The sequence below is a fragment of the Mastigoproctus giganteus genome, chromosome 2 (assembly GCF_048544385.1).
Source record: "Mastigoproctus giganteus isolate SK-2022 chromosome 2, ASM4854438v1, whole genome shotgun sequence".
Lineage (NCBI taxonomy): Eukaryota > Metazoa > Arthropoda > Arachnida > Uropygi > Thelyphonidae > Mastigoproctus > Mastigoproctus giganteus.
This window is the reverse complement of record NC_143576.1, coordinates 37,874,791-37,891,602: the sequence shown is the minus strand read 5'-3', so window position 1 is coordinate 37,891,602 and position 16,812 is coordinate 37,874,791. Positions and strand designations below refer to the sequence as shown.

General features: G+C 37.1%; 1 protein-coding gene across 1 annotated transcript in view; it reads left to right on the top strand.

Annotated features, from left to right (window-relative positions):
- LOC150089271 (spatacsin-like) overlaps nucleotides 1–16,812 on the top strand; it is a 542,060-nt gene that overhangs the window by 95,586 nt on the left and 429,662 nt on the right. Inside the window, exon 4 of the mRNA XM_090389930.1 lies at nucleotides 10,348–10,498. Within this exon, the coding sequence (XP_090246056.1) occupies nucleotides 10,348–10,498 (151 nt within the window). The remainder of the gene's footprint in view (nucleotides 1–10,347; nucleotides 10,499–16,812) is intronic.

Here is a 16,812-nt window from a genome sequence, read left to right as displayed (position 1 = left end):
TTGGCATGGACAGACTACAAACAAGTTATATGAGATTAAGCCTGTAATTGAACATTGGCAGTCTAGTCTGCGCAGGAGCCGAAAAGAGGAAGTTGTTCTATCTCGGCTCCGCATAGGACATTGTCACTTGACTCATTGCTATCTGCTGAGGGCAGACGATCGTCCTATGTGTAGAAATTGTGACACCATTTTAACAGTCCTTCATATTTTAATTGAATGTCCGTCCTTTTATAATGACCGCCGTTTATGTTTTAGCCATCTGTCTGAACCTTATACACTCAGACAGGTTTTAAACGACAATGACAATATGTCAGCTATTTTTAAGTTTTTACAACTTATTAATCTAAATAATTCAATCTAAAATATTTTTATCATTTTACACTACATGAACGTTTTAAATCGTATATTCTTTTAAAATAATATACAAATAATTTAAATTTTATATTCTACATCTTTTTGACTTGGCGCATTATAGCCTTAGATGCTAATGCGCCATAAAACAAACAAACAAACAAACAAACAAACAAACAAACAAACAAGCTTCTTGCAAGCAATATTTCAAAAGACTGCGAAGTACTTCCATTGTGGCCCTGCAAGCATCATTGTGTCGGATGCGAAATGCTTGCCTTTCAGGGTTCAGATGTAGAAATAGGAAGAAATCACACAGGACTAAGTCTGGTGAGTGAGGGCGATGTGGCAGAACCTCAGTACTTATGGCAGTGATCACTGTCTGCACAATATTAGCCATATTGGGGCCTGGCATTGTCTTGATGGAGAAACTACTTCACACTGGAAAGTTCGGTCACAATAACAAATCACATATTGCTGTTCAATCTCGTTCCCAAAAAACTTTTTGGGAACGAGAGTAGCCTTGTGCAGGTGAGGTTTTTACTGCTCCTGGAAATAGAGAAGTTTTTCTATTTTATTAGCTTAAATTGGCATATTAACTTATTTTCTAGAGTAGCTTTATATTCCTAGTTACGATACTTAGTTTAAAGTTTAACTTAGATAGAGATTTTGTAGGTTATTACTTAGTATTGGTAAAGGTATCCAATCCACATGTTAAAAGTTTTGCAGCTCCGCTGAACAAGAAGTTTTTTAGCCATATTTAGCCGCTTTATTGACCAATTGTTATATTAAATTATTTCTATAAGTAGCTTATAGACCTAGTCAAGATCCTTGGTTTATTCTGAATTGAGACAGCGAGATTTTGGAAGTTATTTAATGTTAAGTGTCCGTAGATGTACCGTTTGTAACTTGCTGCCATTGTTATACAATACGACGTTATATCCCGAACTAGATAGCATTAGCTATCTAGTTCGGGATATAACGTTATATATTATATATATATAGTATATATATATACATATATATATGTATATATATGTATAGTTTGTAGCTGATGCGCCAATAAAACCAAAAAAAAAAAAAAAAAAAAAAAACCTATATGTATAGTATAGTATATTATATAATATTGTCAATTAATCAGTGAAATCTATTAATCTTGTTAAACTTCATTGTCAATTAAATTGTACTTTTTAACTAAATACATATAACAACTTAGATTTTACAAATGTAACATAATTAATTAATACATAACTTGATACGGAAGTTATATAAACAGAACTCTTAGATAATACTCGATACTGAAAAAAAATATATATATATACATATATAGTTTCAGAGCAATATGGTCTTAGTTGCTAATGCTCCTAAAAACCAAATAATTTTTACCTTTCACTAACTATACATATATAGTGTTATAACTGTGTTGGGATACAAGTTTAGGGTTATAATTTTGTACTGAAATTGAAATTTTATTGAAATTAAATCGAAATCATGACTCACCAGAGCAGCAAAGCAAAAGGCTCAAGCTAATGAGACTGCTGTGGCTCAGGGGAGAACTGAGGGGGGGCAGTTGCCCTCTGAATCACAGCCTTTTAAAATGCACTGCTTGCTTGATGTATGTGGAGAAATCGGGTACGGGACATGATATTGCCATGGGTGACGTCTTTGTGTGCGTGCGATGTAAGGATATCAGGTGACAACTCAGCGTTGTTATGGGCCTATATGAGAGCTTGAAGCACAGGGTCTTTCAAGCTCTAAATTCTCAAAGGATCTAAATTGAGGGGCCCATCAAACTCTCAGCTGCCCACATCAACACCACAGCTTGCACTTGGTCGTCACGCAACACAGTGGCAACCCCCAAGGCAGAATGCGCTGGTCCCAAAGGAATTAGTTGTTCTCAGTGACTCTATTCTCAGGGAAACGGGGAACATATTGTTCAAAAAGGATAGATGGAACAGGACCAGGGTACGTTTGCCAGGGGCAAAGGTTGATGACGTTGTGCAGATATCATCTTTTAAGGGCACAAAGGGTGATATTGTTGTACACGTTGGCACTAATGATATTAAGAGTAGGAGACCGGCGGAATTACTTAACAAGTGCAGGTCACTGTTGAAAAAAAGCCGTGAATTGGGGTTTAATTTGAAAGTGCTGCAATTCTGTCCAGACATGATAGGAGGGAATATATGATGAGAACCTTGTTGATCAATTCGGCCCTGGAAAGATTGTGCAAGGCTCAAGGGGTAGAATTTTTTTCAGATTGGTCTACTTGTTAACAGGAGAGACTGCTTCTACAGGGATGGGATACACTTAAATAGGAAGGGTGCAAGAATATTTGCTGATGCTATCGAGGCAGAGTTAGGTGGTTCGGAAAACTGCTAGCTTGGGGGAATACAAGGACTAATAGATTAACAGTAGCCACTGGCAGAGGTGAAAGTGATTCTTGCACTGCTTCTATTGTAATGAGCAGCAGCCTGGAAAACAAGATGCAGGGTATTTCGGATATTGCTGGGAGTCATTGCGATGGAAGTAAACACATGGGTTGTGTTAGGGTAGCTAAGAACAGGAACAGGTGTATGTAGTGTATGTATATTTGCGTGTACACCAATGCTAGGAGTTTGGTAAATAAATTTGATGAATTTGAGGTATTGCTCAAAACATCAAAGGGAGATATTGTTGGGATATCAGAGACGTGGTGTCACACAGACATAAGTAGTGCAGAACTGGAATTTGGGGAGTACAATGTGTACAGAAAGGATATACAGGACAGAAAGGGAGGAGGAGTTATGCTGTTAGTTAAGAAACACATAAAATCCAAGGAAGTGAAGCCAGTCGACATCGCTGGACAGTGCAGTGTCGAGTCAGTTTGGTGTGACATAAGCATTGGGAGATCAAAATTGAGAGTAGGAGTGTGCTATAGGCCTAATGACTCTGATGAGTATAATAAGACACTGTACAGGGAAATAGAGTGGGCCAGTAAATCAGAGAGTCTTATAATGGGGGATTTTAATTTCCCAGATATTGACTGGAATTTGGGGGCTGGTCACTCACACACTAGCAAGGCTTTTCTGGATTTATTGTATGATTGTTTTTTACATCAGCATGTTTGGGAGGCAACTAGAGGGAGTAATACTCTTGATCTGATCATCAGTAGTGATTCTTCATGCATTAAGAATCTGCAGATAAAGGAACCACTAGGTGGCAGCGATCACAGTGTGCTGAAGTGGGATTTACTCAAAGAGGTAACTATCATCAGGGATAAATGGAAGGGTTATTGCTTTCGTAAAGGCGACTATGATGGTCTGAGACGGTATTTAAATTCTATACAGTGGGACTAACTGATGATGTTAACAACAGCAAATTCAAAAGGGGAAGCATTCAAAGAACTTATCTTAGAAGCTACTAGGCTTTACATAACTAAATGGATGACAGATGAACTAATGAGACATATGGCAGAGAAGAAAAATGCATGAGATACATATAAATTAATGGGTAACATGGAAGCCTGTGATAGATATAAGCTGGTCTGTAACCAAGTCACAAAGGAGATTGAGCAGGCAAAGGCAGATTATGAGAAATCTTTGGCAAAGGATGCAAAGAAAAGCAGAAAATAGTTCTTTACCTATGGAAACTGTAGAAGGAAAGGGACGAATCAGATTGGTCCACTGGATATTAAAGGTTTGTTTGTATGTTTGTTATTTGGTTTTTAGGAGCATTAGCAACTAAGGCTATATTGCTCCTTGGATATGCGGTGGTCATTCCCTGACCTTTCCGCATCCTCCGTATTTGGTGGTGACGGGCTCGAACCCCGGTCTAAATCAAGAAGCATGTGCTACGCACTGCTGCTCCTTCCCACTTGGCTACGGAGGCACCGGATATTAAAGGTTCAACTGTTGATGAAACAAACTAAATGAGTTTGTTAGCCACCTGAGCTAACAAATTCATTTAGTTTGTTAGCTCAGGTGGCTAACAAACTAAATGAGTAGTTTGCATCTACATTCACACATGAGGAGTTGTTGAGGATAAACGTAAAAAAGGCACCTGGGGTGGATGGGATCCATTCAGTTATATTAAAGGAGGCAGCAAAGAAAGTAAGCAAACCCTTAGCCATAATTATGACAGCTTCTTTGGACTCAGTGGAGGTACCCATACACTGGAGATATGCAAATGTGACCCCAATTCACAAAGGAGGATCAAAGGCTGACACAAGTAATTATAGACCTGTGAGTTTAACTTCTGTTCCAGGAAAATTAATGGAGGCACTGGTTAGAAGCACTGCAGTATTATCTAGACAAGACTTCAGTTATAGCTCGGACACAGCATGGTTTTGTTAAGGGGAAAGTCTTGCCTGACCAACTTGATTGGATACTATGATGCAGTCACAAAGGAACTGGATGCAGGGAATAACTTTGATATTATATAATTGGATCTTAGAAAGGCTTTTGATACTGTTGCACATGGAAGACTGCTGCACAAATTGGAGCAGTGTGGGATTGGATTCAAATTGCTGCTATGGATAAAGGGATGGTTGAGGGGGAGAGGACAGAGAGTGGTAATGAATGGACACTGCCCATTGTGAACTAATATTATTAGCGGAGTCCATCAGGCTTCAGTGTTGGGTCCATTGTTGTTTTCTGTATTTATAAATGATACTGATGATGGTATATCAAGCTTAATGTCCAAGTTTGCAGGTGATACAAAGGTTGGCAGGGTTGTTAAGGAAACTACTGACAGTTTGCTGCTGCAACAGGATCTGGAAATGTTGAGCAGATGGGCTGAGAGGTGGCAAATGAAGTTTAACATTGACAAATGTAAAGTACTACATATGGGCAACAGTAACCCCAGAGCAACGTTTCAACTCTGTGGTACTACACTGACAGTAGTAGAGAACGAAAAGAACATGGGAGTAATTGTGCAGGCAGATATGAAGTTTTCTGAGTAGTGCAGATGGGCTGCAAGAGTAGCTGACGGTGTCTTGTCAATGATATACAGGAATTTTTCTAGCAGGGATAAGGAGGGAGGTGATTATCCCCTTGTATAAAGGAATGGTTAGGCGACACCTTGAGTACTGTCTGGAGGCCTCATTTCAAGAAGGATGTAGAGCTGCTGGAACGAGTACAGAGAAGCGCAACAAGATTAGTGAATGGAACAAAGGGTTGCTTTTACGAAGAAAGGCTTAAGTTTTGCAAATTACAGTGTCTGGAGACTAGGCACCAGCAAGGTGATCTGATAGAGGTGTAATAAAGCCTTGAATTGTTTGAGCATGCTCAATTCTGATGGGATTCTTCCTCTTGTTCAGAATAATCACCTGAGAGGGCAGAAATTCAAATTGAGGAAAGAAAGATGTAGGATAATTTGTGGAAATTTGCCTTTAGCCAGCGGGTTATTGGTTGGTGGAAGAGACTTCCATCCCTTGTTGTGGAAGTTGATAGCCTAAATAAATTTAAGGCTCAGCTGGACAGGTGTTTCGAACAAATGGAGGGTGGAAATGGGAGTGGTTTTTTTTTTTTTTTTTTGCTGATGCTTGCTGCATAAGCTTGCTTTCTTGCATTATATGCCTATGCTAATATCCAACATGATACTTGCTTCAAAACGATTGTCAGTGACACACAGCTAAAATAACTCCCTTCACGCAACACTAGCTCGACAAGTATTGGCATGTGCACACAGTATCTGCTCAGTAGCAATCAGGGTTTGATTTGATTTGATTTTGATTTTTGTGGTGCAAAAACAGCAGTGCTCCAGGAAAAGATTAAAATATAAAAAGGTATTAGCAATCAGGGAGAGCACTTCTAGTGGCAGTTATGGAAAGTTTACGAGGTAAACATAAAATCTTGTAACAGCCTGCAAATTAAATGATCACTCCTCGTATAGGTGCAGATCAAAGCAACGAGATTAGCGAGGGGGAGCAAGGATGTGTGCTTACTAGGAAAGGCTTCCTTTCTGCAAATTGCAGAATATGGAGACCAGGTACTTCTGAGGACATCTGTTTCAGGTGTATTTTGACTGAATTGAGTTATTTGAGTGCTGACCTTCCTATGCAAGAGGAGACATAAATTCAAATTGTGGAAGGATAGTTGCTGGACAGATGTGCAGAAGTTTACCTTCAGCCAGTGGATGGTTGATTTTTGGAACAAACCTCCCACCTTGTGTGGGAGGTTTGTTCCAATAATCAACCATCCACTGACTTTGTTCCAACTACCCAATGAAAGTGGGTAGTTTTAATAAATTTAAGGAAGAACAAGAGGAAGTGTTAGAGTGTATGATCATGGGAAGTGTTGTTTTTCTTTGGCTTATGCTGTATAAGCTTGCTTTCTTGCATCATTTTTCACTACTAATACTATGGTTATATATACAGTGGCAGACAAAAAAACTGCATCACCTTAAAGAAGTAACACTTGTAGTGAAACTTATAAGATATCGTTTGATATCCACAGACCTGTTAGTTTGACTTCTGTTCCAGGGAAAATAATGGAGTCACTGATTAAAGAAGCATTGCAGGATCGTTTAAACAAGACAGCAGTAATAATTCAGACACAGCATGGGTTTGTCAAGGGGAAGTCTTGTCTGACCAATTTGATTGGATGCTATGACATGGTCACAAAGGAACTGGATGCAAAAAATAATTTTGATATCGTATACTAGGATTTCAAGAAAGCTTTTGATACTGTTCCAAATGGAAGACTACTGTACAAATTGGAGCAGTATGGCATTATGGATAAGTTGCTACAATGGATAAAAGGATGGTTGAGTGAGAGAAGACAGAAAGTGATAATCAATGGATACTGCTCTACGTGGACTAATGTTATTAGTGGTGTCCTCAGAGTTTGGTTGAGCCCATTGTTGTTTTGTATATTTATTACTGATATTGATTAAGGTATATCAGGCTTAATGTCGAAGTTTGCAGTTGATACAGAGGTTGGCAGGTTTGTTAATACCAGTAATGACAGTATGCTGCTGCAACAGGATCTGGAAAAGTTGGGTAGATGGGCTGAGAAGTGGCAACTGAAGTTTAACATTGATAAATGAAAGTACTGCATATGGGTAGCAATAACTCGACAGAAATGTACCAACCAGGTGGTGTTACACTGAGGGTAGTGGAGAATGAAAGAGACCTGTGGGTAATTGTGCAGTTAGATATGAAGTGTTCTGAGCAGTTCAGACAGGCTGCCAGAGTAGGTCATGGGGTCTTGTCAATAATATACAGGAATTTTGCAAACAGGGATAAGGAGGTGATTATCCTTTTGTATAAGGCAATGGTCAGGCCACACCTTGAGTACTGTACAGGTATGAAAGTCTCATTTTAGGAAAGTGTAGAGTTGCTAGAATGAGTACAGAGAAGGGCAACAAGACTGGTGAAGGGAACAAAAGGGTACTCTTATGAAGAAAGGCTTAAGCTCTGCAAATTGTAGCTTCTGGAGACTAGGCACCTGCAAGGCGATCTGATTGAAGTGTATAAGGACTTGAATGGATTGAGCAGGCCCAATGCTGATGGGATTCTTCTCAGATTACAAGCCTGAGGGGCCATAGATTCAAACTGAGGAAAGACAGTTGCAGAATAGATGTAGAGTTTGCCTTTAGCTAGCAGGTAGTTGGTTGCTGGAACAAACTTCCATCTGTTGTTGTGGAAGTTGATAGCTTAAATAAATTCAAGGCAGAACTAGACAAACATTTGGAATGAATGGAACAGTGAAATACTAAGGGTTTTTTTTTTTTTTTTTTTTTTTGGCTGATGCTGTATAAGCTTGCTTTCTTGCATCATGTGCCTCTTCTAATGCTAATGCTAATGATTACAGTCATTTTGTTTGTCACAAAGCAAATGTATTGTGTCAGATAACACACGCTTCTATTTCATCAGACAGTAATTGCAAGGTATTGCATAAGCCATTTCTATGAATAGCGTTGGAAGGCTGTACATGCTCATTAATTTCCTGTTTTGCAGATGTGTAAGCATGGCTCCCTATGTTCAGTGGAGAAACCAAGGAAAAAAATTGTAGCTGTTGCTCTGTCCCAGGAATGGCTTTCTACGCATGCTATCGCTGATAAAAATGGGCTGCCACCTGTCACCGGTACTGAAATTAAAGCATGAAACCAGTCATGTGAAGAGAAGAGCTGTATCAGACCGTAAAAGAGTGACTATACCTTCCCAAGATTGATATTTGAAACGGCTATGCCTTTGTAATCACCATGCTAGTGCTCATGATCTAAAACTGGACTTTGAGATGGCCTCTGATGTTGAAACAAGTGCACGAATGAACCAAAGGCGGCTTTCGGAATGTGGCCTGCATGTCTATCAGCCCAAGAAGAAGCCTTTGTTGACCCAACAAATGAGGAGAAGCGACTTACTTGGGCTAAAATGCAAGTTTCATGGTCAAAAGAGCAATGGGACACCATCTTTTCTGATGAATCGAAATTTAACCTGCATGGCTCAGATGGGAAGTGATATGTCAGAAGATGAAAATTGGAGGCATACCATCCTGACTACATAAAACCAACTGTCAAGTTCCCTGCTGGTCAGATGGTTTGGGATGCATAACAAGCAAAGGGGTGGAGCAAATTAATTTATTAACGGAATGGCGAATGCAGAAATCTACACTGCTATCTTGGAGGAGTGCCTATTATTAGAAATCAACACACAGACGTCCGAAACTGCATTTTTCAACAGGACTTAGCACCTTGCCACACAGCAAAATTGGCCGGCCGAGCTAGCCGAGTGGGTAAAGTACCTGCCCGGCAACCCAAAGGTCGCGGGTTCGATTCCCGCCTCGGGCTTGGATCAAAGTACTGCAAAAACCTTGGGAGGTGCAATATGGCCACAGAAGCCGATGCGCCAACAACTACAAAAAAAAAAAAAAAAAAAAAAAACAGCAAAATTGGTAAGTTTTATGCTATTTAGATTTAATGATGAGTTTGTCTTCTTGTCTCACAAGGCTTAAAACATACTTGCACCAATGTTTCCCTCGTTTTCCTCCCTTAATGTGCAGTCATACCTCAGAAATGCTTGCATTACAATGTTGGACTGGCTAGGCAACAGTCCAGATTTTAACCCTATTGAAAATTGCTGGTACATAATGTCGTCTAAAATTGCTCAGAAGAAGCCAACAAGTAAGATTCTGCTGCAGAAGAGCATTGTAAGGGTGTGGCACCATGAAATTGGGCAACCATATATCCAGAAGTTGATTAACTCTATGCCAGATCGTTGCAAGGCTGTAATTTCAGCTCGAGGAGGAACAACAAAATATCGAGGACTTATTTTGCTGATTTACAGTACTTAATACTATTATGCTAACTTTTAATTTTAGTTTGTACATGTAAATGCAATAAAATAATCATTTGCATGATTTCTCATATTTCCATTAATTATGCATTTTACCCTTTGGGAAGATATTTATAGCAGTTAGGTATATCAGGTGGAGTCTTTTTTTTGGATTTCATTCACAGAGGTATATATCCCATCTAACAAATGCATTTTGAACATTTCTGCAACCCACAATGCAGCGCAAAACACATTTTTCGTAAAATTCACAAGTGATGCAGTTTTTTTGTCCACCACTGTGGTTATAACAGAAATATATTGTGACCCCAAGCAAATCTAATGGTGATTTTGGGTCATGACTTACAAGTCACTGGCTTTAGAAGCCTGTGTCGACTGCCAACCCACATATAAGAATATATTTAAGGAGTGTTTTCCACTTTTTACCAGATGCAGTTACTGCCAAACAGTTGGTGCAATTTTAGTCATTCCCTCTCATTCATATGGACTACACGTAAAGTGTTTCTTTTTTTTTTTTTGACCCAAAATGGTAGAATATTGGATTAAATGATTGACTGTAACTAAGATCTTTAGTATTTCCTTTCTGACTAGTAAGTACTGAAAAATTATTAACAAATTCAACCTAGGTTAAAGAATGTCTTTTAATAACAGTATTTTGGTGATGTTTGTTATCTCTCAGTAAAAAAGTATGTTAATGACAGATATGCATTTATTTCTTTTTTAAATAGTTAATGCTTTATACTCGAGGAGGAGCAGCAGAAACTTTATCGCGACTTAACAGTTGGAAAAGTATTGAAGTTGATTTTAGTGTGCTTCAGCAAGGATTGAGGAACAGACAGGTGGATACTGTAATTTTCTTTCTTCGGATGCATGAAGAAGGTATATTTACCTCCCCCTCCCCCACTCTCTCTCTCTCTCTCTCTCTCTCTCTCTCTGTGATGTATTTCTCAACCCTTTTGTGAGTGTGTTTCTGAATGGCATGTAGGTGACCTGGAATGAGATATATATATCTTTTTTTTAAAGGAATTTCCAAGTTTGTAAAATACAAAAACTATATGCAAATTCATTTAACCTTTTGCAGTCCACCAAAATGAAAAAAAATTAATACTGAATATGAGCTCCTCAAAAATTATTTATTTTGATCGTACATGAGTTATCATATAAAACTGATTGGTAAAACATTATAAAAAGGTTTTGTATGATCTTAGTCTGTGGTATTTCTTCTAACATTCACCCGGATGCAGTCCTGGGTTTCTGGAGCATGTCTTGCAATACCAAACTGTTTATTTTCTTCCGTTCCTAACCCTTCTGTTACGCACGGTCTTTCTTATTTAAATTTCTTTGTTTCATCACAAAATGCGGGGGGGGGGGAATTCAGTCTCTCTCTCTCTCTCTCTCTCTCTCTCTCTCTGTCTCTCTCTCTCTCTCTCTCTCTCTCTCTCTCCCTCTCTCTCTCCAGCATCTGAACTTGATGGACTTTTTTCTAGAAAGGATATTATTATTTTGGACATCTTGTACTAGCTGAACAAGCAACTTCTTTCAAAACTGCTTGTGATAAAGTTTATTTATTATTATTATTATTTTTTTTTAGATGGATCTGCCACTACTATCAAGAGGAATATGTTCACAGTTGAGGCTTCTAATAGCCAGAAAAACAACATTCTGCACCATTTTATTGATTTCCGAGTGAACGAATAATTTGCACAGTAATGATCAACTCTGTCTACTGCTTCCATATTTTTGTATATTCACAAATAGCAACTGGCTTTTCAGTCTGTAAAATTTTCCCTCTCTTTTACTTTTCCTGATGTGACCACAGTTTGGGTATTATAGCAAGTAGCAAGCATGAGTACAGTTCTTTTGTCTTTCTTTACTAGCACTTGAACTGAGGGTGGTGGATTTCATTTGTTCACCGACTGATTTTACACTGGTATTGATAGCAGAAGAACTACATAAACTGAATGCACACTTAACAGGCACTGGTATGGGAAACAGGAAGGTTTTTCTTTGTCATCTTCATATCTAGTGGTAAAATTTCCTGTTTACCACAACGCTGCCTGTTAAGTGTATATTTAGTTTAGTAGTTCTATTAGTTGAATATTTGTGTAAAATTGGTCAATAAACAAAGGAAATCCACTACCCTCAACACTTTTAAAAAGTCTTTGGATGAGATTAAGCACGATTCTTGAGATGAAAGTCAAGTCTGGCCTTATTGAGCCTTTCCAAAATATGGCACAGTAGCTGAGACGTAACTTATTTCTGAGTCAACAAAAAAAGAAAATACACGAAGATCCTAATTTGTTGGCTTTTGAGTGTTATAACATTTGAATGAAATTCTACCCTTAAAACCAACAGTGCTTTTGTCTAACACAGTATTGCTGCCTGGAAAAAAATGTCACAAAATTTTTCATCATGATAATCAACAATATTCTATATTTTTGTTCCCTGACTTTGAATTCCTTTTATATGCCCTCTTTTTGGTAAGCAAAGATGCAATGTCCAAAATATCTGCAGAAATCTCTTCCTGATAAAAATGTTTTTGAAAAACAGGATTTTATGTGCTCATTCTTCAGACTGTTGATTCCTTTATATCAGTTTTTTTCATTTAGTCCCATGTTACTAATGTTCAATACTGAACAAAAAAGCCTTTAGTTCAGTATTGAAACTGAAACCCAGTCATAGGGACAATCTTTAAGTAGCTTATTTGAAAGAGTTTCATTCAAAATTTTTTCAAAGAATTTGTAAAAAAAAAAAAAAAAGCAGCTGAAAATATTCAAGTTTAGTTTTTGGAATACATGAATTAATCAAATGAAATCCACAATTTGAAACAGTAAAGGGAGAATGTTTAACTGAAACATCATTTACCTTGCTTGATCTCCAGTATTCCACACAGAATTGGTAGGCATCTCCATAGCCAGGTGGGAAGGAGCAGCAGTGCTTAGCATACACTTCTTGATTAGACCGGGGTTCGAGCCCGTCACCGCCAAATATGGAGGATGCGGAAAGGTCAGGAAATGACCATTGCATATCCCGGAGCAATATGGCCTTAGTTGCTAATGCTCCTAAAAACCAAACAACAACAACAACAACAGCATTGGTTGACAGGTTGTCATCAATTTCTTCATTACTGTTAGAAGATATATCGTTGGGATCACAAATAATAACCCCGGGGGTTCACATCTGGACCATGGGCTTGTCACACCCAGGGTCCTTAGCTGGATATCATCATTCTTCTCTTTCTTGGTGATTCACTTCTACTTCCAACTCTTGTTCTCTCTCTCTCTCTCTCTCTCTCTCTCTCTCTCTCTCTCTCTCTCTCTCTCTCTCCCTCTCTCTCTCTCTGAGGGTAATTCTGAAATTTTTTTGGCTGGTTCAGCATAAGCCCCAGGTTCCTTGCACCCTATAGCTAATAATAATAATAATAATAACATTATCGTCACTATCAGACAAAAGTAAATCAAATTGTGAATGGGAAATTTCTAACAGTTTCTCAGTTTCATCAGAAAAGCCTTCATGAGATGTTGATGCCATGACTAAACACTTTGTTTCTGGCAGAGAGAATAAATACGAAATGAACACTAAAAATGAAGAAAAACTATAGCCACTGGCTGTTAACAGTTGAATATAAACATTCAATTAGTTTGTCAAATTGTTTATATAAAGTATAAATAGAAGGCAGTTCAATAATAAAAAATAATATAAAAAACAAGTTTTTAAAAAATATACCTTGATTCTGATAAAATATAAGGTGTGGCCTTTACCATTTTTTAAAATGAGGCATTGTATGTTGCAGGGGTGAACACCACACCTTATATTTTATCGGAATTAAGGTATATTTTTGAAAAACTTGTTTTTTATATTATTTTTTTATTTTTATTTTCTTATTTTTTTATTTTTATTTTTATTATTTTTTATGAATAGAAATTTTCATACATTTTTTATAAATAAAGTATGATTATGTCAAAAGAGATTGTTTATTTACAAAATTATACCTCTCTAATCATATAAGTGGGGAAAAGGTCCGAAATGCTGGTCAGGTATAAATCCAGATATGACATGCAATGGCTGAACAGTGCACCGCTTAATAGATTTAGCTCAAATTTTGATAGAATGCATTGTCACGCTAATTAGGAATACGTGCAAAATTTTGGCCTTCTATCTCTGTTAGAAGTGACTGAAAAAGCGATCAGCAAATTTGATGACAGAGCCAGTGACTTAATATAAGGTATATAAATATATCAGAAGAGCAGGAAAACAAGCTATGAAATTGACAGAACAGAAAGGTGCATCTGATGTGACATTGGACTTGGACCGGAAGTGAAATTTTTTAACATCTCATGATGTGCGACATTGGACTGCAAAGGGTTAAATATAAATTTTTTTATTATTTTGACTTTATAGCCAACCATTAGAACAGGATTATCATCAAAAATAAAATTAAAATTTTCTTAAAATAATTAAAAAAAAGAAAAAAATTGGAAAGAAATCATAAAAATATAAAAAAAATTGTAGAAATCTTCTCATGTTTACCTATGTATTGTTTGATTCAGCTTCATCCAATTTGATAAAACTGAATCAGATAATATACATGCAGTGTGCGCTGCTTACTGTGATTATGGATGATGTATTCTTTGTGTGATGTTATTGCTATTATGAAGTTTCAATCAGACATACGAATACACAGAAAAAAAAAACATTATGCTTATTGTAATCGGTGCTTTGATTTTTGTTATTACTTTTTTTTTGCACTATCATAGTTAGCACATATGAAGTGATTACATAACATCCTGATTTGTTCTCTGGCACATTGCATGTCTAGTTACTGCTGTTGTTTCTTATAGTGGTATGGTCGTTGGTCTCCATGAAAGAAAGTACTTTGTTTGTACACACATGTTTGTATGGATTTCCATAAACATTAGACAGTTTTATTTTTCTTGTTACCTTTCTTGAAGAAATAGTGGACAGGCAATATGTTATGTTGCATGATTTTTCATGTTTTTTTTCTGTCTACTTTTACCTTTTTATGCACACATTTCTGCACTGCATTCTTGTTTCATCCTGTTTTACTATTATCAATCAGTCATTGTTATCAATTAAGCTGTATTCCAAAGTGCTTACAAATAAGTGACATCATCCACTGTAAATGAATCTCAATTCCAGAGAGTTTCTTAAATTTCAGGGGGTGTGTGATTCCTCATTGCCTCAAATCTTGTTGAAAGGGTGTACGCTGATTTTTGAAACTATTGTAAATATAAACATAAATTATATAAATGTAGAAAAATACAAAAATAAAAAAAATTGCTATTACTTGTAAACAGTTAGATAAGCAGCTTGTCTCTCTAGAGTTTAGAGAAAATCTGTACAAATACAATTTCTTGATACTGCATTGAAGGAAGTTCAAAACACATTTAAAAAGTTCTTGTTTATACTCCGGCATGACCAGTATGTCAGTGGATTTTGCATTAATTATTTTGACAATGAATATAATCAATAACTGTATTTAGCGGTTGTAGGTTTGAACCACGGTCCGCTCAATGCTTGTAGGCTTTCACTTTCAGCCTGACATTATGCATGTACATATATTTTTTTGGTCCCTTGCATGAAAAACAGTGTGTGCATGTGCACGTTTGCCAAAGGATTAATAATATATTGCTTTTATATAAAAATCCACATTATGTTTACTCATATTTATCTCATTTGCAAACTTTCTGATTTCTAGATATAATGCTATTCCATTGAGTAAACTTTTTTTTTTTTTTTTTTTTCTTGTGGAAAAAGGATATCATGGCTACTTTGAGTATAAAAATTTTATTTATTTCTTTATGTATTTATTTTAATGCCACCAAGCAGGAAGCTAGCTGAAATAATAGGATGATTAATATTTTATATAAAGGATATTCTGTGAGTATGAAGCGAGATATGAGGAAAAACATTTTTCACCACATGAAAATATGATTTTTGCTTTAGTTGATTATGTTATTAATATTGATACAGTGGATTTAGAAGTAATTGTAAGCTTGCCTATCCTGATACTAACCAATAAATAATAACAAACTTCTTTACAAACGACATTTCTAAATGCATTTCAGAACTGTCATCAACCAGATTTGGAGAATTCACATACATGTGTTACATATTTCAAGAGCTGTGAAGCACAGCTGTTGTGAAGGATGTTGGAACAGCAAGATCTGTGTTGAACCCTGTTGTTGTTTACTCATTGGCTACACCTGTGAAGATCAAAATCTTTACTCCAGCGATTCTACCAGTTGTTACTTCAATTTTGCCCTTACTGAGGAAATTTTTTTTTTTTTTAAGGTTATCTCCGTAGCCGAGTGGACAGGAGTGGGAGTGCAGTAGCACATGCTCTTTGAGTAGACCGGGGTTCAAGCCCATGACTGCTGAATACAGTCGATCTGCCAACCCTCACTGGACCAGCGTGGCAGATTATGGTCCATTTCCCTCAGCATGAATTGTTGAGGAGGCTTCCATCCTGCAGTGGGTTGATAATGGCTGCACTTTACTTTTTTTTACTTGTATCATTTGATGGATACTATGTAGTTGATGATGAATACTCTGATGATACTATGTAGCTATAAATCTGGATATCTGGATTTTGCACTCTTTTACAGTCTTTCAATATTCTAAAAGCAGGGCACCCATTTGATCCCTGTTGGACCAAATGGGTGCCCTCCATTGGACTTTTTTTAGCTTGGTTCTCTTTTGGTCTTATTTTAAGTACTTCTCTTATTATCCCTCTGTCATGCTTGTGCAGAAGACAGTAATCCAGTAAATCCAGAAAAGTGATGCTACTGACATAACATTACTTCAATATCATTAGCATCCCTTCAGCACCCATTCTTGTACCCCCTTCTGTTTAAGTGTATAGTGATCAACCCACAAGTCCATAAAGTTAAAATCCCCATTATGAGACATTCTGATTTACTGGTCCACCCATTTTCCTGTATAGTTGTTCATTGTATTCATCACGGTTATTAGGGCTACAACACACTCCTACTCACATTGTTTTCCCAGTGCTTTTATCACACCGAACTTTTTTGGGGGGTAGGGTTGACATGGCCTGCGAGGCGATTATGAATGGAGATCTGAATGTTGAACATGGCATCAAGATACTACAAATTTTACAAGATTGGATTTTATGCTACAAAGACTTTTATGCCAAGAAAAAGAAGAGA